At 50.6% G+C, this 22,999-nt stretch overlaps 1 protein-coding gene across 32 annotated transcripts in view; it reads right to left on the bottom strand.

Moving 5' to 3' along the window:
* MICAL3 (microtubule associated monooxygenase, calponin and LIM domain containing 3) overlaps positions 1 to 22,999 on the bottom strand; it is a 1,875,796-nt gene that overhangs the window by 68,817 nt on the left and 1,783,980 nt on the right. For all 32 annotated transcript variants that reach the window (XM_085652129.1, XM_085652139.1, XM_085652136.1 and 29 more), the window contains one exon: positions 21,618 to 21,691. In XM_085652129.1, coding sequence (XP_085508255.1) covers positions 21,618 to 21,691 — 74 coding nt within the window. The remainder of the gene's footprint in view (positions 1 to 21,617; positions 21,692 to 22,999) is intronic.

Raw genomic sequence — 22,999 nt, 5'->3', positions numbered from 1 at the left:
GAAGCCAAAGAAAGGCTGAAATGGCCGATAGATAGCCCTTAAGGGTGCCCAGAGAGGGGCCCTGCTGGGCCAAAGAAAGAAGGAACAAAAACTTCAGAAAGAGGGGCAGAAAGGGGATCCACAGCCTTTGCTGTGCACCATGCCACAAATTTGTTCCATCTACTGGCGTATACTGTTTTAGTAGAGGGACGCCTGGCTGGCAAGCGAACATTACAGACTTCGGGAGGAAGGTCGAAGGATGTCAACTGTCGCCGCTCAACCTCCATGCAAGGAGATGGAGGCTGGACAGGCTTGGCTGGAGGACCGTCCCCTGGTGCTGCAACAGAATAGCCTCCTGAAGAGGCAGTCTGATCAGAGGATCAATGGCCATGTGCAGTAGCTCGGGATAACAGAATCTTTGTGCCAAATCCGGAGACACAAGAATGACATGGGCCCAGTCGCGCGTGATCTTCTTCAGCACTCTGGGCAGAAGTGGTATAGGCGTATAGAAGATCACAACTCCACTCGCGACAAAAAGAGTCGCAGAGCGAGTGTTGCCGTGGAAATTCCAACGCGCAGAACTGCTGACATTGCGCGTTCTCTTCAGTGGCGAATAGATCTAACCAAAGCTCTCCCCACTGCTGAAAGAGACCTTGCAACACCTCAGTGTGAAGACACCATTCATGATCCATCATGCACCTGCGGCTGTGTTCATCCACCCTGGTGTTCAGTGAACCTGTCAGGTGTTGAACCACCAGAGATATGCCCTGATGTTCCAGCCATGTCCAAAGGAGGAGAGCCTATTGACATAGGGTCTACGACCCCACCCGCCCTGTTTGTTGCAGTACAACATGGCGGTGGTGTTGTCCGTGAACATCTGCACTACTCTTCCCCGGAGAGAGGGAAGGAATGCCTGCAGCGCAAGATATATCGCCCAAAGCTCCAGAAGGTTGATGTGGAGCCCGGACTCCACCGGAGACCAGAGGCCTCTGGTCTCCGTCTCTCCTATGTGGCCGCCCCACCCCAGAAGTGATGCATCAGTCACCACTGTGAACTCCAGTTGGGGAAGGAAGAGGGATCTGCCGTTGGCCCAATCCGGATTCTTTTTTGCCACCACTGCAATTGGTGTGCAGTGCCCTCCGAGATCTGGAAGAAATCCGAAAGATTCCCCTGATGCTGTGCCCACTGGAACTTCAGGTCCCACTGCAGAGCCTGCATATGCCACCTGGCATGATCCACCAGTAGGCTGCAGGAGGCCATGAGGCCCAGCAGTCTCAGGGTCATTCTGACCGAAACCCAGAATAGAGGGTGAAAGATCAAAATCATAGCCCGAATATCCCAGACTCGCTGTTCAGGAGGATAAGCCAGAAACCGTGTTGTATCCAGAACTGCTCTGATGAAAAGGAGCTTCTGAGAGGGAATCAGGTGTGACTTCAGCACGATTATAGTGAACCCCAGCGAATGCAGGAGGTCCGCCGTAGTCTGAAGGTGGGAGACGACGAGCTGGGGCGAGCCCGCCTTCAACAGCCAGTCGTCGAGATAGGGGAAGACTGGAACCCCTGATCTGCGCAGATGAGCTGCAATCACCGCCATCCCTTTCGTGAACACCCGAGGGGGTTTGGTAACGCCAAAGGGGAGCACGGTAAACTAAAAATGCTTGTGGCCTACTATGAACCGTAGGTAACGCCTGTGGGCCGGCAGGACGGGAATGTGGAAATATGCGTCTTGCAAGTCCAACGCTACCATCCACTCCCCAGGGTCGAGAGCAGACAGAGCCTGAGCCAATGTCAACATTTTGGACTTCTCCTTCCAGAGGAAGCGGTTGACGTCCCTGAGATCTAAGATAGGACGTAGGCCTTTGTCCTTCTTGGGTACCAGAAAGTAGTGGGAGTACCAACCATGACCTACTTCTGGCACAGGGATGCGCTGGACGGCTCCCTTGGCCAAGAGAGCCACAACTTCCTGGCGGAGAAGGGTAAAGTGATCCTCCAACATGTGATGGAATGTAGGTGGCATGGATGGAGTGGTAGTCTCAAAGGGGAGGGAGTAGCCCCTTCGGACTATATGCAAAACCCACCTGTCCGACGTGGTGTTCTGCCAGTGAGGGAGGTGATGGTGGGTGGATCCTGCCGCCCACTGCCAACTGATGGCCCTGGAGGGTTGGACTAGGAAGGTTTGGAGGCTGCTGCAGAGGGGGTGCTGGTGGACTGGCCTGCCCGCTGGCCCCTAGACCCATGATGCTGTGTCCCACGTCCCTGGCTGCGCATAGGCTGAGCAGCTTGCGCATGATTATGGCTTTGGACGGAATGTGTTGGGGCACCCCTTCCGTAGCCACAAAAGGGGTGAAAAGCAGACTGCGCGGGGCGAGAGGTGGACGCGAGGCCCAAAGATCTGGCCGTAGCCTTACTTAAATCGCTCAAGTGCATTGTCCGCTTTGTCGCCAAACAAGCGAAGACCATTCAAGGGCATGTCCAAAAGAGTCGATTGGACATCACCCGAAAAGCCAGTGGACCTCAGCTAGGCGTAGCGTCTCCGGGCTACCGACATTGAATGTGTTCTGCCTAGCGAGTCAGCGGTGTCCAGCCCACACCTTATGGCGAACTTTGCTGCATCTCTGCCCTCAGCGACTGCACGGGAGAGAGGGGCCCGGGCCTCCTCCGGACACTGTGGCAGCACCTGTGCAACCGTGTCCCACACAGAGTGGGTGTAACGGCCCAAGAGACATGCGGTTTTCACCAACCGCAGTTCTAAGCTGGAAGAAAACATCATCTTCCCAAGATGATCCAGCTTCTTGGATTCCCTATCTGGGGGAGCAGTAGGGAATGCACCCTTAGAAGTAGAGGCTTGGACCACCACGCTCACAGGGGTAGGGTGTTGGGAGAGGAAAACTGGGTCGCCGGGGGCCGGGCGGTGGTGTCGGGCAATCATCCTATCTACAGGAGCCCCTGCACCAGGTGCCCAGAATGATGTCAGTGAAGGCCTCATTGAGCAGCAGCTGGGGCTCCTTAGAGGCCGCTGCCGGTTGAAGCACCTCTGTCAGGAGGTAAGTCCTGACCACCACAGTAGGAAGCTCAAGCTTCAAGGCCTAAGCCGCCCTACGCAACACCACTGATTATGAGGCTCCCTCCTCCGTGGCCACAGTAGGGGGAGAAAGCATACCAAGGTCTGGTGAGGGATCCAGACCACTGGCATCACCCAGCTCCTCTCTCCAGTCCGGTTCACTCAAATGGTCAGCTAGAGGGTCAACAAACCCCTCCCAGTCCTCCTCACCCTCTTCTGGCTGACACTCAGGGTGATAGAGAACACCAGGAGAGAACAGTGATACAAAAGTACCAGTCTGCGTCAGATCCGGTGCCGGTCAGTCCGGCTCCGTGTTCAGGTCAGGGTGGAGCCCAGGGTCGACGCCGGCTGGGGACACAACCGGCGTCTCAGTGGGCGGAGGTGTCGTCAGTGGATTCGACGCCAGAGGAGGTGTCGTAGGGTCGACCGGCGCCTGGATCCCTGGGGGCCCTGCGGCACCGGAGCCGCTGGGTTCCAAGGCCTAGAACACCCAGCTGAGTCCGCTGGGCCCGAAGGCACGCCGGCAGATTTGTGATGCCCAAAGATTGAATGAAGGGCTTCGTAAAAACTATGAAGTTGGGCAGGGGTCTCTCTGGCTGTCAGAAAAGGAGGAAAGCTCGGAGCCGACCCAGCAGGCTTCGCAGGCGAAGCCGCAGAACGATCACCATCCGCATCCCGCGTCGCATCGGCTGACGGACGAGAAGAACATGAAGAGCGACAGTGCTTCTTTCTTCGCCTTCTTTTAGTGCTTTGACTTTCCCGAAGATGAAGACTTCGAAGATGAGTGCTGGAGATGGCTCCCCGACCTCCCTCTGGACCAGGACCTCGAGCGGCGCTGTGCAGACTGCCGGGTCTCCAGAAGCTTTCGGGATCGCTACCGCAAACACTTCCGGTTCATGGCCCAACTGTCGGAGCATGCCTTCGGGTCGTGGTCGCGCTCCAGACGCCAGAGGCACATGAGATGAGGGTCCGTAACCAACATTAATTTGTGACAGGCGTCACAAGCCTTGAAGCCGGTCAGACGTGACATCCCTACGTGCACCAGGAGTCAACACGACTCAAAAAGAAGTTGACAAAAGTTGAGTTAGTCAAAAAGTGACTAAAGGTACTGCTCGCTCCGGATCTGCGCTGGCTGGTGCGGAAAAAGTAAGAACTGACATCAGCGCACGAGGGCGGCGTCTAAGTAGACACCACAACGTCATCCCGGCGATCACAGCGCCGAACGCGGAGTCAACTGACGCCACATACCGATGCGCAGGGGTACTGCTCCGAAAAAATTTCTCCGGATCTAGTCGGACGCCTGGGGGTAAATCTAAGGTAAGAAATCTATAACTAATAGTCTCTTTCAGATATAGACGTTTACAGTGGAGGCTAAAATGTCAACATGTGAATTGAGATGACACATTTATCACCATACCTGTTTTGTTGAGACTTTAGTGTTACAAAACGTATAAATGTGAAACAAACATTGGCGATCAAGTACTATAAAACCCCTGAGTTTGGCAGAGAGGCTTTATGACAGAATTATCAGGCAAGAAGTCACACTGGTTTGCAGCAAACCAATCTAAATCAGGGGCTTCTCCAGGGATTAGATATTGGTGTAGAGAAGTGGCATCCAGTCCGGCTGGAGATAGAGAAAAGTTAAATAGCTATTTCTCGCTAAGAAAGGTATGCTGTGTGATCCATCTTAAGAAAGTCGATTTAAATGCTTGCTATTTTCTACTTCAACTATATTTTCGCTTAGTGCTTAGAAGTAACAATAGGATTTTAGGATGCTAGGAATGTACTTATCATTTTAGGACTGATCATATGGTGTTTGATGGCTATGTCATGCATTACTGCGCTTATTTTCTCATACGTATGGTTACCGTTAATATTTTATGTACTAGACTTGGGTTTTAGAAATAAACATTTTAAAGTTGTATCCTGCGTTTCTTAGTGCTATTCTGAGTGTGTTATTCATTAATAAAAAAGTGTTGGAGTTCTGCTGAGTCCCTGAACTCATCTAGAGGGACTAATTGTGACCAGAAAAAATAGCACTCACAGTATTGCTTAGTGGGCTGTGTATAGGTCACAGTCCAACTGGATTTGTAATTTGGGTTGGTGCATTGAACTAAGTCCTTGCACCAGAGGGTTAGAAATATGACCACTGCACCTCAGGTGGCACATGCCGTCATAGCAGCTTGTCCCTGGTGGAATGAGCCTACATGCCTTATGGAGGCTCATTCGTGGCCAGCCATAGCAGATTTGAATGCAGATGTATATTCATCTGGATTACCCTCTGCACTGGATTGCGTTCTTGGTGTTTCATCAGGAAGCTGAACCTAGTTAGTTCTCAGCACCAATTTGCCTGGGAAGAAAGTAGGGAGCGTCTTTTCTTCAAGCACACTATGCGCAGAAGTGACAAACCAGAAAGACTGTTTTGATTGTCAGAAACTGTAGCACATAACTGTGGATAGGCTCAAATGGAGTGCACATAAGGAACATGAGGTCTAAATTTAGGTCCCACCTAGGCATGAAGAATGGCTTTCGAGGAAAAATATGCAACAAGTCCTTCAGAAAACGCATCACAACCAGTTATTTAAAGAAAGAGGGTTTATCGGGCAAACATAAAAAGGCCAACAAGAAACCCATAACTGTTTCCACTGCAAGGCCATGCTATGCCAATGACAAAATGAATAATAATGCATCCGAATATTTGGTCTGCAGAGGGTCGAGATGACGGACACCACACAAGGCAACACACTTTTTGTAGTGTAGATGGACTTAGTGGCCATGCTTCTGGCTGCAAGAATGACCCTGTCTTCAGGCAGGTCGCTCCCCCTCACCGCTCAGCTCCACCAGTGGAATGGTGTGTCCCTGCTGCGCTCACCACCGCTGCCGCAGGTTCGAGGCTCCTCTGCCTCGGTAGGCAGGTACTGCTGATTCTCTTCTTTTCATTCTTCTGTTACTGTATTGCATTCCTGTGTACTGTATTGCTCCCCTCATTTATTGCTTCCCTCGCTTCTCCCGTGACCCCTATTTTTGCCTTCTGTTACCCCTTGCCTCACCCGTTTTTCCCGCCGCTGCATCCCCTGTGGCCCCGCCCCCTGCTTGCCTATTCGCCAACCCGCTCCCGCCTCCCAGCTGCTCCTCCCTCCCACCTCCCTTCATATGGAGGCAGCTGCGCGGCCGTGCCACTGGTGCGCCTAAGGCAAGCCCGTCTGCGGCAGTCCGCATCTGGACCTCGCCCAGCGCCAGAACCCCTGGCCCCCGCGAATGCCACGACACCCGACGCCGCTATGATGCCAACACCCTCCACGCACTCAACATCGGACGATCCCACACCTGCTTCCTGGCCGCCCCAAAACGCACACAAGGAACCTTCTCCTGCCGGAACTGCAGCTTCACCAGCATCCGACCCACCAATCCATCCACCGCGAAAGAACGCAACCACCTCAGATGCATTCTTCTCAACACCCGCTCCACCCGCAAACACGCCGTTGAACTCTGGGACCTACTCGACTGAACCTCCCCAGAAGTCGCCTTCCTGACGGAGACCTGGCTGAACCCCTCCTCGGCACCGGACATCGCCATAGCCATTTCGGACGGCTACAAGATCACCCGCAGGGACCGCACCAACAGAACAGGAGGAGGAATCGCCATCGTCCACAGGAATACCCTCAGAGTCTCGACCAACACCAACGTGACCCTCAGCACCGCTGAACACCTGCACTTCCAGATCCACACCGATCCAAACACCAGCCTCAGAGGAACCCTCATCTACAGAACCCCCAGACCCCAATCACAGTTCAGCGACCCCATCGCCGACTTCGTCAGTACACACGCCCTCGCCTCCACAGACTACATCCTCCTCGGGGACCTGAACTTCTACCTCGAGAACAACAACGACACCAACTCCACCACCCTAATCGACAGCCTCGCCAACCTCTGACTCAGACAACTCGTCACAACACCCACCCACTCTGCCGGCCACACGCTTGATCCCATCTTCTCCGCAAGCTCCCACGTCTCCTTCAACCACACCACCGAACTCCACTGGACCGACCATCGCTGCATACTCTTCACCTTCCGTAAACCCACCACGCACCCCCGCACCCAACAGATCCCCTGCCGCTGCTGGAGCAAAGTCACCGAAGACCAGCTAACCACCACCCTCGCCCGGAGAACACCCACCTACCCTGACACCGCCGCCCGCAACCTCAGACAATGGATCGACGACTGTGCCAACACCCTCGCCCGATCAAGAAACCCTCCAACAGACACACCAGCAAGAAAGCCAGCTGGTTCACTGAGGACCTTCAGGCCTCCAAGCAAACCTGTCGAAAGTTAGAGAAGAAATGGCACCGCGAACAGACACCGGACGACGCAGCCCACAAGAACGCCACCCGCAGACACCATCACCTCATCAGATCTGCCAAAAGGGCCTCCTTCAAAGACCACCTAGACAACAACGCACAAAACAGCAAAGAGCTCTTCAACATCGTGAAATAACTCTCCAAACCCAGCTCCAACACCGTCATCCCACCCTCGCAAGACCTGTGCGACTCCCTTGCCACCTTCTTCCATTGCAATATCGCAGACATCCATGACAGCTTCAACGCCAAGACTGCCCCGACAACCACTGAGACCTCCGTCCCCACGGCCACCATCCGCACCGACCCCCTGCTCTCCTGGACCAACATAAACAACAACGACACCATCAAAATCATGAACACCATCCACTCCGCATCTCCATCAGACCCATGCCCACACCACATCTTCAACAAAGCCTCCACCACCATCGCACCCCATCTCCGGAAAACCATCAACATCTCCTTCGAGACAGCGACCTTCCCGGAGAGCTGGAAGCACGCCGAGATCAACGCCTTACTCAAAAAACTCAAGGCTGACCCCAAGGTCCTCAAGAACTTCGGCCCATCTCCCTGCTCCCGTTCCCGGCGAAGGTCATCGAGAAGACCATCAACATACAACTGACCCGCTACCTCAAGGAGAACAGCATCCTGGACCCATCCCAGTCCGGGTTCCGCAGCAACCACAGCACCGAAACTGCCCTCATCGCCGCCACCGATGACATCAGGGCCCTGCTGGACAACGCGGCCCTCATCCTCCTGGACCGGTCAGCCGCCTTCGACACCGTCTGCCACCGCACCCTACGAACACGCCTCCATGACGCTGGGATCCGAGACAAGGCTCTGGACTGGACCACCTCCTTCCTCTCCGGCAGAACCAGAGCGTCCGCCTCCCTCTTTCCGCTCCGAAGCCACCGAGATCATCTGCGGCGTACCCCAAGGCTCATCCCTCAGCCCGACGTTGTTCAACATCTACATGGCACTGCTCGCCCACGTCACCCGACTGCACGACCACAACATCATCTCCTACGCCGACTCCCAGCTGATCCTCTCCCTTACCAAGGACCCCCTCACCGCCAAAACCAACATCCACGAAGGGATGAAAGCCGTCGCCGAGTGGATGAAGAAGAGCAGACTGAATCTAAACTCAGACAAGACGGAAGTCCTCATCCTCGGCTCCACCCCCTCGGCCTGGGACGACTCCTGGTGGCCGACCGCACTGGGAACAGCTCCAACACCCACCGACCAAGCACGCAACCTGGGGTTCATCCTCGACTCTACTCTCTCCATGACAAAGCAGGTCAACGGCGTCTCGTCCTCCTGCTTCAACAAGCTCTGCATTCCCCGCTGGTGGATCTCCACCGAAACAAGCAGAACGGTCACCCAGGCCCTCGTCAGCAGCAGGCTGGACTATGGAAACGCCCTCTACGTAGGAGCCTGGGCCAAACTCCTGAAACGACTTCAACGCTTTCAAAATGCCTCTGCACGCCTGATCCTCGACATCCCTCGCTGCAGCCACATCAGAGAGACCTGCACTGGCTCCCCGTCAACAAGAGGATCACCTTCAAGCTCCTCACCCACGCACACAAGGCACTCCACAACACCCGACAAGCATACCTCAACAGACAACTCAGCTTCTACACCCCCAACCGCCAGCTCCGCTGACCTCACCCTCGCCACGTCCCCCCCATCCGAAGAGCGACCTCCCACCTTGCCGCCATGATCTGGAACACCCTCCCCATCCTCCTACGGCAGACCCAGGAACTGCTAACCTTCAGAAGACTCCTCAAGACCTGGCTATTCGAGCAGTAGCAGCTTCACCCCCCTCCCCCAGCGCCTTGAGACCCTCACGGGTAGGTAGTGCGCTTTACAAATGTTCTGATTGATTGATCTATCACTTAAACCAATAATAGGCAAATGTATGTGTTCAATCTCCTTGCAGTGTAGGTTGTGGAAACTTGAGCTTAGGATGCTCTCCTGTCTGTGTCACAAAAGATCCCCCTGAAGGGGTAGCTGATTCTGATAGCAAATGTTCAGGGGTATGAGAACCACACTCTGCTGGCCCAGTGAGGTGCTAACAGGATGACCTGGTTGGTCCCTAACATTCATCACAACATTAGACTGTGTTGGAGTCGGAACCAAAAGAAGTCCCCCCCATCTATTGATATTACGGGCTTTGAGAAAGTGAGGGCACCTGGGTCGCAAACGTAAAAATGAATCCAACTCTATCTTGCTTCTGTTACATGAACGCATTGCTATAGCAGTAAAACACACTTGAGCTTCAACAACTGATAATTACTGGAATTTTACAGAACTCAGATCCAGGTGGCATGGGAAGACTGGGGAATGAAATGTGATGTTCTTTTTCTGGTATTTGCAATGTACCAGGAAGGAGCTGTTACACGTATAATGAACGCACATCTGTTTGTCATGCCTGACTATCTGTGCCTCGAGCTTTCGGTCAGACATTTTGCTGGACCAGTAGGGAGCTCTAATGTCATTTAAATGAATAAAAACTTTGCTCTCAAAGAATGATCCTGCTTATAAAATATATTTAAGGTTTGGGTGTTGACAGTTTTGTTGGAGGAAGGCTGGCACGCCATTGGCACTTGTTATCAGATCAGTGAGTCCTCCACAGCAAAGTTGTGGTGATCGCAGAAGGCGTGCCAAATGGACGCATATTCCCCACAAAATTCTCACCTCTGCTCGAAACCTAGACCTGGACCTGGCTGCACTGGTAAGTGGCACACACATAACCCAAGTAGTTCTTTGAGAGCAACTAAAGATGTAGGGTGCGGGATGGAAATGAAAAGATTTACCAAGAAAAAAACGATACACCGCATAAAGGTTTCCTGTGAGAAGTGAAATGCCTGCCAGGTTTTTCTTCCCTTTCCCCATCACAATGGAGTAAATATAAAAGGGCAGACTGGTGAAGGAAAACTGTGCGCGTTTTCTTTCACAGGAGTGGTGGTTCCCCTCCCAGGGTAAGAGATGTGTCTGCAATGGGTAGGCCCTTCAAGGCAGGTATCACTAAGAACCTTACTCATACCCGGGTAATCTCACAGGCAGAGAAGATAGACAAACTGTGCCAGGTTTCTCCATTAGAGACTGTCGGTGCACTAGTGCCTTAGTAGAGGCGGTTCCCCTCTAGTTATGAGTGCACCACTATTTTAGAAGGGGTGGTTCTCCTTGAGGTATGCGAGTGGTAGGCTTCGCACTCAGTCATTGGTAAGTCTAACAGTAAAGGTAGGTTATATGAGACAGCCGTAACCTCTCCCAACCCACCCGCGGGAACTCCAGCACACAAAAGGTTGATAAAGGTTGGTATGCTTATTGGTTTGTGGTTTAAAGAATGGCATGAGCTCATAAAAAAGGATCTGTAGTTAAAGTTCTTAAACATGGTATGTTGGAAATGAAGCATTTGGATTATTTGCAGAGTATAAAGAGCGCAAGAAGTAGCCCCAACTGGCAGAGGTAAATGACAAAGTGAACGGGACTGAGGTGAAGGGGCAAGTCTGCATGGTGTTGGATGAGTGAGAATAGATGCGCTACAGAAACGAAAGGAATATGCTCACTTAGGAATGTCTGTGAATGAATGATTGCTGCAGAATATCACAGGCTAGCCCAGGGTTATGGTTCTGGAACATGCTACCTTCAGATCAAACAAACGGCATTATTTTTGGATGCATTTATGATGAAAGAGGGCATGCTGTAAACTTGCTAATTGAAATGTGCAAATCACAAATGTTCCCTGTGAAACGATAACGATGAATGGAGAGACTAGTAGAGCCTGTTAAGGTAATCTCTCTTTGTGAAATTAAAAGGTCAAATTGCAGGAATGTGTGGCTGCTAACTTGACTTGTGTCTTGTAGGATAAATTCCTTTTCACACTAGGGCCTCCACTAGTGAAAGGAGCTATTGAATTCCACGCTGATTTTTTGAAAACTGTATGACTGGTGGAGACTACCCAAAGCTGGTTCCGCCCGGTCTTAATCAGGGATTCGTTAAAATAGGTTCTGGCAGGCGACGTGTGTCTCTGTTGCAGCTCCTGCCACAAATAGAAATTTAAAGTGCTGAGGACTGCCTTCCTGATTTTCCCCCATCAGATTATAAATGCTCCTTGCATGGCCAGGGACTGTCTTTACAGACCGAACTACAATCGGATCTCTGCTGGCGAGGTGTACTTTGGCATGCTGAAGATGATTCTGTATAATGTAACTGGGGTGCTGCCCAGTTTTTGGTATCTCTACCTCTCAGGAGTTTGCTGCCATATGTTATAGTTGGCAGACGTTTGGCTTGCACTACCTGGAGGAGGATGTGACAGCGTTGGCCCATCAGTTTTGATTTTAGATTCTTTATCCTCACTGCCAGTGCCAACCCCTTCCTTTTAATTGCATCCTTCTGACGCGCAAATCCATCCTCTTTGTCGATTACCCCTGCATATTTGTATTCTGTTGATGTCTGGATTTGGGTCTTCCCCCAATGCCAGATCGGTGTTCTTTTCCTGTTATAATTGATCGTCATAATGCACGTCTTGTCAAAGTTGATGTTCAAACCATTTTTGGCAGAGTATTCCTGAATCGTGTTGTAGGCCCACCTGAGAGTGACTAACCAGAACTACATCGTCAATATAGAGGGAAATGGACAATGACAAACCCCCTAGCCTAGGGGCATGGGAGTTGCAGGCATGGAGTGCCTGCGTCAGGTCAGCTATAAAAAGGTTAAACAAAGTGGGAGCAAGAACACACCCTGCTTTAGCCCTTTGTCTGTTGTTATTCATCTTGAGAGGTGTGTTCCCGCACCCAACTTTACCTACACCCGTGTGTCCATGTGGAGCATTATTAGCAAGTCCAGCAGGGTCTGGGTAATGTCCCAGAACGGCCAGCTTTACTCCAGAGCCTGCCCCGATGTACATGGTTGAAAGCTGTCCTGAAATCAATAAAACAGAGATGAAGGGGCTGTTTGGAGGCTTCCGCTGTGTCGAAAAGAAGTGACATGGCTAAGATGTTAGTTGTCGTGCCAGCTGTTTTAGAGAACCCTGTTTGATTGAGTAGAATTATTGCATTCTCCGATGCCCAAGACGAGAGTTCCTCTAGTAATGTCCCAGCAAAGTATTTTGCTTTGTTGTCGATGATTGTAAATTGGAGAGAATATCAAGCCTCTCCATGAGGCTGTGATCGTGCCTCAAAGTCAGATTTTGTAAAAGAGTGGTTCTAAAGATTCCATCCAGAATTCCGCAACCACTTTGAAAAGAGCCGGGGGGAGGCTGTTAGGGCCCGGGCCCCTTCTCTGCATTTACAGATTTGTCATCTGATTACGTTCAGCCAGGACAACCCAGGGGTGTGCTGTGGGCCGGGTGCTGGATGTGAGTAAAGTACTGAAAAGTACCCACCTTGCGACTGGCCCATGGGATGGATGCATTAGCTCCCCCAGAAGTGTACACTATCGTTGTGCTTAATGTCTGCAAATAGCCTTGCTCAAACTTCGTCTTCCACTTCAGCTTCTCGAGTTTTGTTTTCTGCTGTTGAAGTGATGCTTGTGGAATGCTGTCCTCAGGTTTGTACCGAAGAGATCTTAGGATGCTGTTTATAAGTTTTTTTGGTTTGCTTCAGTTGTTCCCAATGGGTTTTTGGAATGTGCCCCACTTCGGTGGGTGTTAGGAGAGGCCTTACTTTAGGTGGCACAGCAAATGTTTCTGCCAGACTGCTTGCTGGTGAAGCACTTCCACCTTCCTATAGCACAGTTTGTTGTTCCCATTTGTGCTTTTAACAGACCATTGTGGAATGTGACAGATCCCCTATGGCTGACTGTGCAAATTTGATCCTTTTGTAATTAACCGTAAAGGTAGAGTTGGGTGTCTCCACTGAACAGAGTGTGGACGTAGTTGTTAAAAGGGATTCCTCTTGAGGGCGAAGGGCGCTGTTTCCTTCATCTCCTAGAAGGCACGACAAGACCTGGTGGAACAGTGAGATGGAGATGAAGGTGTAATCTATTATCGTACTTGTGGAAGAGGAGTAAAAAGAGGCTGCCGGCAGAGTATCTTTACGAAACCTGCTGTTGAGTGCCCTGAAGTTGAAATGCTCTAGATCGTCCAGTAGGCATACACCGTGGAGTTTTCTTCCTTGCGCCAGTATGTTCCAGAATGAAGATTGGGCAATCACAGAGTCGTCCAACGAGGAGCCCAACAGGTGCAGGTTCAAATCCCCTGTGAGGACAAAGCTGACGGTTTCCACCTCGCTTACGTGTTTCAGAAGCTGCTCCACCAGCTGTTGTGAGGCTTTTGCTTTGCTTTTCAGGTGAATATAGGCATTAATGATTATCTCAGTTTCAGTGTTTTGAAGAGAGGGGGAAATTTTGACTGTGTTGCTAGCTGGCGAGGCAGAACGTAATAAGTCTGCTGAGGCTGTGCAAGCTATTAAAACGTAAGTTGCTAAGCCACTGAGTAGGTGACTGTGTTTTGCCTCCTTGACTGCTGGCGTGGAGAAGCACATGAACCCCTGTAGGTGGTATGGTTCAGCCAGCCATGTTTGATGCATCAGAATGATATTGAAGGATTTTTTATAATGAATGAAGTCCTGGTCTGATATTTCACTGGCAAGGCCGCTGACATTCCATGAGCACAATCGAAGAAGGCCCTTACTGTTCTTGACGGCTGCATCATTGTTCAAGTCTTGTAACTGGGTGCCAAGTGGGCTATTTATTGTTCTGGTAATCCATGTAAGGCCAGTGTCCAAATAATGTGGCCCAGTTGTACTCCAGTGCCGACTGTGTAGATCTGATGATGGCCCCAACTTCATTGGTGACCGCCCCAAACCCCTTTAAGTACAGAGTGGATGGGGTTGTTAAAGCCTGCAAATCCTCTACCCTAAGCAGGCGAAAGCAAGGGTGAGGGGTAGCCTGGCTCTCGATATGGAGTGATATTTATCCCACAGTTTTTTTTTAAATGAGGCTTTCTGCAAGAACTTTCTGGGCGATTGTGGGTGTTCTCTAGGAAGCCTTGGTGGCTTCACATGCCGTAGGTATTTCAGAATGGGTGAACTCTAGTGACAATAGATAAGTTGACCTTAGACCAGCTAAATTTAGAATGGAAGACAACAGCAGTAGGATGTTGCCTCGGTTTAGGACGTCACAGTTTTCTCTGGATTTGAATATTAAAGTATTTGTATCAAGCGGCAGAACAGGTAAAACCTGTTTTGGATAGTTCGTGCCTCTCAAGTGCTGGATAGCTAAACTGTGTCCTCCTGGTGGGGTTGTGCCCGTTCACCTGGCATCCTGAGGCCTGCTGGGATGGCAATGGAGCTGGTATTTGATGGCCAAACATCAGCCTGCTCAGAGAAAAGCGTTTCTTCTGGTCAGATCCCTAGTTAATGGTACCTGGTTCCCACCAATGGTTACCTGTGGTACTAGCTGTTGGGGTAAGCAGGAAATTGGTTGCGATCCAGGCAGCGGCAGTATCGTTGCAGGGCACTCCTTCTGCACTGATGTCGCTTGTTGCAGAGGCAGTTTTTTGGGCGCAGCTTCCCTCCTTAGCAGGCCAAGGAGGGGCATTGGCTGAAAGTGTGTCCCTGGAGTGGGGGCCAGTGGTGCTTCCAGGGAGTTGCTCTATATGCCCCCCGAGGTTATGTAGTGTGACACTCATGCTCTCGAGTGACGATGCTGCATCAGCTACAGACCTGGCTTCCCCCCTTGGGTTTGTTGGGGAAGGGACTCTTTGGAGGAGGTTTGGGTAACAGGCACTAGTGAGCAAGGGACCCACGTACTGCCACTGGATTCAAGCCTACCTGGCTGATGAGGGGTGTTACCCCAAAACCTGTCCCAGGATGCTTGTTTTCGGTCCAGAGAAGACCTGGCTTGGCAGTTCGGGCTGGACTGTTCCCATGAGGAACATGGTCAAGACTGATTTGCATATAGCTGGGTCTGAACTGGGGTGGCGGAGTGAGCTAAAGAACGATGATGGATTCAATCCAGATCTGTGACTGGGGGTGAGTGTCTGAAAAGTTTCAGTGCTACGTCCATCATCTCCTTGTGATTGCTTTGAGAACTGAACCATGGCATGGGCAGATGTCAGTTTGGGATCAAAAACAAGGAGCCAATGGAGTCTGCATCAGCCCCAGAATAAAGCAACAGGTGTGGACCGTGGAGCCAAAGTGGAAGTCTGGACTGGCTTTGGTACAGGTTCAAAAACAGGGAATGAGAGGGCAGTGGCTGTCAGGAAAAACAGTAGCATCTGGAAAATTAGCAGCATAGCCTTCTTAAAGGCTTCTATTTGCTGTGGAGTCTATTGTGGCTCAGGAGATTAGGGAGTCACAGGGACCAGGTCTGATTCAAAAGATGTTGGACGCTTAGATTGATACCATCGCCACTTCTTTACATACTGAGTGGCGTGCAGGGGATGAATACCGCTTGGTTTTCTTGTGCTTATGGCATGTTTTCGAATTCAACTTCTTGATGAGTGAGTGGGAATGATGTTTTTGCACAGTACTGATTTTTCTTTTTAAATTTGTTTTATAGATTTTAAACCAGCAATGACAGAAGCAGCAATATAAGAACAATAGATTGTCAATAATACAGTATTTCTCAAGCCGCTTCTCTCAATACCCTCCACCCTCAATCCTCCCCCACACCACCGGTACGCCTGTAGATCCTGCACTATGACCAATAAAGTGTTTCTGAAGTTAGTACGGTAACAGTATTGAACAACACTAATATGGTACAGGGGATAAATGGCCCTTAGAGATTACCATTAGCCACATTGTTCCTGTATTGGTTCAGGCTTCTTGCTCCAATGCGTTAGTTGGATCCCCCCGATCCTCCAAGATCTGTGTCTGGAGCCTGCAGTATTGCAACTGAGGCCTCCCACACCCTCGCCGTCTCTTGCGCCTTTTCGTTATTAGTACGTAGGGCTTGTTGCAACCTAAGTGTACCTTCACTCCGCGCCCATTTGAGTAATTCTGCATGCCATCTCCCCACACTAGGCCCCCTCCGTGACTTCCAATGCATTGTGAGCTCCCTTTTGGCTAAGACGAGGCCCAAGTGGAGGAATTTACTGGTCACTTTCGTTTTAGCGGTATGCGGCAACCAATGCAGTAAACAAGTACCCAGCTCAAGATCTAATGTATGATCAGTTATACTACATAATAGTTCCAGCACTTCCTCCCAATAGGTTCCCAAGCTCGTACATCCTCACATCATATGCTGGAAGTCAGTCCCTTCCAAACCACACCACGGACACTGAGCAGCCGCCGCCTCGAAATATTGGTTAAGCTTTGCTGGCGTTAGATATGCTCTATGCAGGACATAAGAATGTACCAATTGAAACCTGGCATTCCTCGTGCTCTTCCAGGCCCTCCTAACCAACTGAGCCCATGTCTTCTCAGGAATTTCCCTGCCAAGGTCCACTTCCCCTGCAACAATCGCAATGGTTCCAGGTTCTCCGTCAACATACGCCTGTATAGGCACGCAATAGTCTTAAAGGTCCCTGCAGCCATTCCCACGTATTGGCACGCCAGTGAGGTTCATGGTTCCGACAGTCCACCTCCAATAGCGTCGTATGGCCGAAACAAGCGCTGAGTGCAGCAAATAATCCCCTCGCGGGAGGTCATATCTGTGCTGTAGGGCCTGGAATGACAACAGGTTTTCGTAGAGGTCTCCTAGCACTTGTATTCCCAGGTCCTCCCAGTTAGCCAGTGCCGTCCAATCTCCGCCATGTGGGAAGACCGTGCACATACCCAGCGGTATCTCCGGGGCTTTGCGCAGTACTGATACTGGCCAATATGTTTCGAACCCTTTGCTTTAATCTAAAGAAAATCTGAAAGTAACTTTAAGCAGTAAAATATTCAGCTTACTGAAACATATTGAACGATGTATGAACAGACATCTTCCAAAATGTGTATTTAATTGACGTTTTACATTGCCGAATGCGGTATGGAGAGAAGTGTATACACATATATAGATATAGATATATATAGATATATATATATATATATATAAAATTGTATTTTTTTTTATATCCAAATTTTATTGAATATCAACACACACCAATCAGCAATATCACAGATAGTAGATATTCAGTTACATCATCAAAGTCCATATAACCCCGGTTCTGCACCCCGTGGGGCGTACAACCACAGATAGAGTTAGAGTATCATTCGCTTTCTTCGACGGCGTCTATCCATGTACCCCACACCCTCCGGTATTGCTTGGGGCATCCGTGTTCCGCGTATAGAGCTTTCTCTTGTATCGCGCACCAGTCCACTCCCTTGCGCCACTTTCCCAGAGCTGGTGGATCGGTACAAATCCATGCTGCCGCTATGTCGCGCTTGGCAACTATAATAGCTGTGTTAAAGAAGATCTTATCGTTCCGGGACCCGTCTAGCCCATCTGTTATCCCCAGTAGGGAGTGCCGTGGATCGCGAGGAACTGTCCACCCCAAGACCTCAGGCAGTTCCTCTTCAATGGCTCCCCAAAAATTTGCCAGCCGGGGACAGGTCCAGACCACGTGGAAAAAATCTGCTGGGGCCTGGCCGCACCTAGCGCAAGACGTGCCAGAGCGTAGACCCGCTCGGTGAAGGCGTACTGGAGTGAGGTAAGCGGTGTGCAAATAGTATAATTGGATTGGTGTAAGTTTGGCAGAGGCGGGAATTTTTTGGGCGCCATGAGCACATCGCGCCAGTCCATTTCGTCCAGGGGCCCCATCCAGTGAATCCTGCATGTGGAGAGAGCCAGACGCAGCCTCCCGCCGCCCCATAAAAATCGGGTAAGTAAGCCGTCCAACTCCTTAAACCAGGATCTGGGGAAACAGAACGGGGTGTTCTGGAGGACGTAGAGGAACCTAGGGAGGATCAGCATTTTAAACAAGGCGACTCGGCCTAGAGGGTTCAAGGGCCATGTCTTCCATTTCTGAAGGTCTACTTTGGCCTTTTTGACCAGTGGGGTCACATTGAGGGACCAGCCCAGTTCCGGGAGCAGGGTAATCCATATTCCCAGATGTTTAAAGGAATTGTGTTGGATCGGAATATTGGGACTGCCAATCGTAACATTCCCTGGACAGATGAAGTGGGACCAGTACTGATTTCCCGGGGTTCAGCCTAAGACCTGACGCTTGCCCAAACGCCTGCAACAACCGGAGACAGTGCAGTCCCGAGGGAGCGGGCTCGGCAAGAAAGAGCATGACGTCATCCGCATAAAGCGTGCTCTTGTCCGTGTCGGCGTTCGGCCACTCCCATCCTTTAACATAGACGTCAGCTCGCACCAGGGCCCCCAGGGGTTCCATTGCCAGAGCAAAGAACAGGGGTGAAAGGGGACAACCCTGCCGCGTGCCCCTAGCAATGGGAAAGGCCTCGGACAGGACGCCGTTCACTAGCACCCGTGCCCGCGGCTGTGCATACAGCACCCGGACCAAAGTCCGGAACTGGGGCCCGAATCCCATCTCCGTCAACACGTCTTGAGGATATGCCCAGTCCACCGAATCAAAAGCTTTTTTGAAATCTATAAGGAGGAGGGCCAAATAAGGGGTGAGTACGTGTCGGTGGGCCAGAGCCAGTTGAACCCTCCAGAGGCAATGACGGGTCGCGTGTGCGGGCATAAAGCCACATTGGTCCCGGTGGACCAACGTGGGCAGGTGCGGCTTTAGCCGTTGGGCCAGGATGGTGGCATAAAGTTTGATCTCTGTATTGAGGAGGGATATGGGCCGGTAATCTGCGCAGTGATGGGAGGGGGACTGGGATTTCGGAAGGACCACAATAGTGGCAATGTCTGTCTTCGGCGGGAAGGAGCCCTGATCAAGGGCTCCTGAAAAAGGCCAACCAAGTGGGGCACTAGTGTGTCGCCGTAGGCCGCGTAGTATTCTTGGGGAAGACCATCTGGTCCCGGAGTCTTACCCAGCGACGTAAGAGAAATGGCTTCCTCAATTTCTTTCCTAGAGATGGGACGGTCCAGGTCTTTCTGGGCTGCAGTCACCGGGGGAGACTCACGCGACTCCTTCCGAGGAGACCACGGAGCGATGATTCGGGAGTTTGTGCAGCATACAAGCGCCGATAGTAGCTAGCAAACACATGTGCCATCACTGAAGGGGTGTTGCGTACCGTTCCCTGGTCGTCCACCACTTCCGGAATTATATGGTTCGCCCTGGGAAACATGGCCAGCCTGTGCAAAATCGTGCCATTTTTGTCCCCCCAGCCATAAATTCTTGCCACCGAGGACCTCCATAGGAGCTTGGCCGCTTCTAGAGATAGTTGTCTAATTTCGGACCGGATAAGGGCTAGTTGTCGGCTTTGGGCGGCGGCATCAAGCAGGGAAGGGGATTGTTCCAAACGAAACGCCTGCGCTTCTTTCGCGGTGATTTCCCGATGTTGCTCTTGCCTCTGCTTCTTGAGTTGCCCCTTCGCGAAGCCCTGAATGGTTGCCTTCCCAGCCTCCCATAGGGTCCCCGGGGAGGATACAGAGCCCTCGTTGGTGAGGAAATATTGTTCGAGCTCCTTCCCTACCGTCTTCTTGAAATCTTTATCTTGGAGGAACCATGCATTCATTCTCCATGTTTGGCGGGCTGAGGGGGGAGGAGTCCCTGTACTGAGGAGCACCGGGGAGTGGTCTGAAATTCCCCTGGGTAGGATACGAGTGTCTACAACTGTTGAGCAGTCAGCTGCAGGGAGAAAGATCATGTCTATGCGTGCCTGCGTGTGGTGGGCTGCGGAGGTGTGAGTAAAGTGGGTGGCCCTTGGGTGCCACATGCGCCACACATCACAGAGGCCCAATGACTCAGACCAAGACCTCAATTGTTTTGCTTGCGTGATGCAGACAGCGGAGGGAGGGCCTGTTGTGTCTAGTGTTGGGCTGGAGACCGCATTGAAATCACCGCCCAGGGGGAGAGTGGCGAGGAGGGCGGAGGTCTGGGTCAGTGTAGGGGTAAGCATAGAGGGAGGCGAATATATGGAGACAAGATGGAGCGGGGAGCCGGCCAGAGAGCCACATACCGTCACGTACGTGCCTTGAGGGTCGTGGATCACCCGGGACAGAACGAAGGGTAGGTCTCCGCCAAAGAGCCCCTTTATGGGTGCCCGTCGGGTATTGCAGCGCCGACGAGGAGCAAGTCCATATGATGAAGCATGACACCTAGCTTGCTGGGTATGTGAGGACTCTAGTTCGGAAAAGGAGGATTTCCCCTTTATTGCCTCTATATTTTGTCCTTCGTTTACTTGGGGAACTGCATACTCTTCTTGTTAGGTATTGCTTGGGCACGTGTGCTGGACCCCGTTAACAAGCCCTATTAGTCCCCCCCTTTTGTGATAAGGTACAGGACAATGCCACTTTAGAACTGATTACGGGATCAATTCCCAAAGATATATCGGTTGATCAGGCACTAGAGCAAGAATAAAGTACTGAACTTACAGGGGTTTTGAGCACTACAGTGAATAAATGTATATTTGGATCCCCTATCAATAACCTTGGTGGTAAGAATGCACAAAGCAAGCTTAAAGCAGAGTTACTAATGTCTGTAACACTAAGAAGAAGGGGGCAACTGCTTGAATTTAGAAGCCGTAAAGAAAGAGGATAAACTGAGAAACGAAAGCAGAGATTAACCAGAAGGAAACCCTGAAACAAGTTGTTAACCAAAACCAAAGCACCCACAGTTGAGAAAAAATACTTTCAGTGGTAAACTAACAATAAAAGTAGCTCTCAATTTCTGCCTGGCTGACTGGAAAGGGTCTACTGGCATTCACGAGGAGAATCTGCTTTGATTTATAAGCAAAGCTTTATCTCTCTTCCTCTGTACCACTCACTCCGCCACTGTACTACCTCCTTCAGTTAGAGTGAGATGTTGGGTGTGATTTTGTCAGTCCTCTCACCTCATCATCCGATGCAAAATGAGACACCAAGTATAATTCTGTGAAATAACGTTAACTAAAAAAGAAAGTGTATATCCTGGAGGGGCAACACTTGACAACTTTTTTATGAGGGTTTAGAGGTTTTGCCAAATATTTAGCGCCTTGCAAGGTGTTCATAAAAACGTAAAAAAATGTTTTTTACTGGGGGGCTGGAAGGGCGCATTTAGTCATGAAATGCTACGTTCTACTGAATGCCTAAATAAAATCATTGCCAAGTAAATTGTTCAGTTGTTCAAGTATTCTTTCCTTGTTTGCAGCAAAGGAAACACTAAACGCCAAGTTTAGAGATGCTAAATACTTAGTTTATTCACTTTCTATCCCACAGAATCAGTCCTCATCTTACCTTCCACTGCCATTCGCTCACGCAGTTCTTGCTGCAGACGACTCTGCCTGTCTTCCAACTCCAGCTCCCGTGCACTAAAGAGCAAAAAAAAGCAGAATACAATGAATGCTAGCAAAATAATGGTTTACAAACGTGTCTAAACAAGTATGTTTATCAAGCCAGAAGATAGGGTGCAGTCTCTCCAAGAAACAAAAAAATAAATAAAATAGAAATCAATGAATCTTCATGAAACAGCTCTCACGTAACAGGCTAAATGATGCCTTCAGGACAAGCCTCCCTCTTGATACCATGGATTAGAAACAGGAAAGGACTCCTTGTCAAAGACTGGAATACCAACTACTCAAACTGTAAAATCCGAAAGCTATCGGGACACTAAGTTAAATGGTAAGGCCCAATTCAGAGAGGCCTTCTCGTTTTCTTCATTTGTACTGGTAAACCCTTCGGTGAAAGCTAGGAATGGTGGTGGATAGCAACTTGTCCTTATCTCACTTGACAGTTCCGGTCATCAATGGCAAAATGCAGAACTTCCCTATTCCAGATTTTGGTCCAGATTCTAAGTCAGTCAAGCAGAGCAAACTTTGTGCATGGAATTTCATTTTTTTCCAAGTGTTGGAGAACCATGACCAATTTGTCCGGTCATATCGCTGGAAGCTTTGGAAGCAGCAGCCGCCAAGCCTCATTCCCTGTATTTGGGAGGTGAGGGGAGCTGGAACCATATAGTGTTCCTCACTGCGAAACCAATGGCCTCCCCACACCCACAGGCCCCCACTTACATTTACCACCAGCTCAGAGCAGGTAGTAGATGTTAAAACCCCATGGAACTGGTGGTCCTACATAGTAATGCCCCTTTCATTGGGCGTTTACTTATAAGAGCATGCACGGTACTGGTGCAGATTTACTGTATGTGAACGGTAACAATCACATGCGACTTTACTGCTAGCCTAGTACCATGCAACTTGTAATCAGGCCTATAATCTCTAAAGGGTGTGGCCAAGGGTGTCTTGACTAACACTCTAAGCACACTGCCTTTTTACACCCCGCAGCTCTCATATGCACCGATTCTGTTGAGAACATAATCAATCTCCTGCACTCTTCACTTATTGAACAGTGAAATATGAAATGCTACAGCTTCACAAAAGTCATCAATCCCCAGAATCTCCAGATCCAGGGTAACCACCCATGCTGCTCGTGTGAAGCGCTACCCTTGAGACGGAGGGTCCAACAAAGGAAGATCAGAATCCCCAGATCAAGGCTAACCACCCATGCTGCTCCTGTGTAGCGCTACCGTTGGAGACGGAGGGTCCAACAATGGAAGATCCAGAATCCCCAGATCCAGGTAACCACCCATGCTGCTCCTGTGCAGCGCTACCCCAGGAGATGGA

This window comes from Triturus cristatus, chromosome 4_1, assembly GCF_964204655.1.
Source record: "Triturus cristatus chromosome 4_1, aTriCri1.1, whole genome shotgun sequence".
Lineage (NCBI taxonomy): Eukaryota > Metazoa > Chordata > Amphibia > Caudata > Salamandridae > Triturus > Triturus cristatus.
Note: the sequence above shows the minus strand (reverse complement) of the source record. Positions and strands in the feature narration are given on the sequence as shown.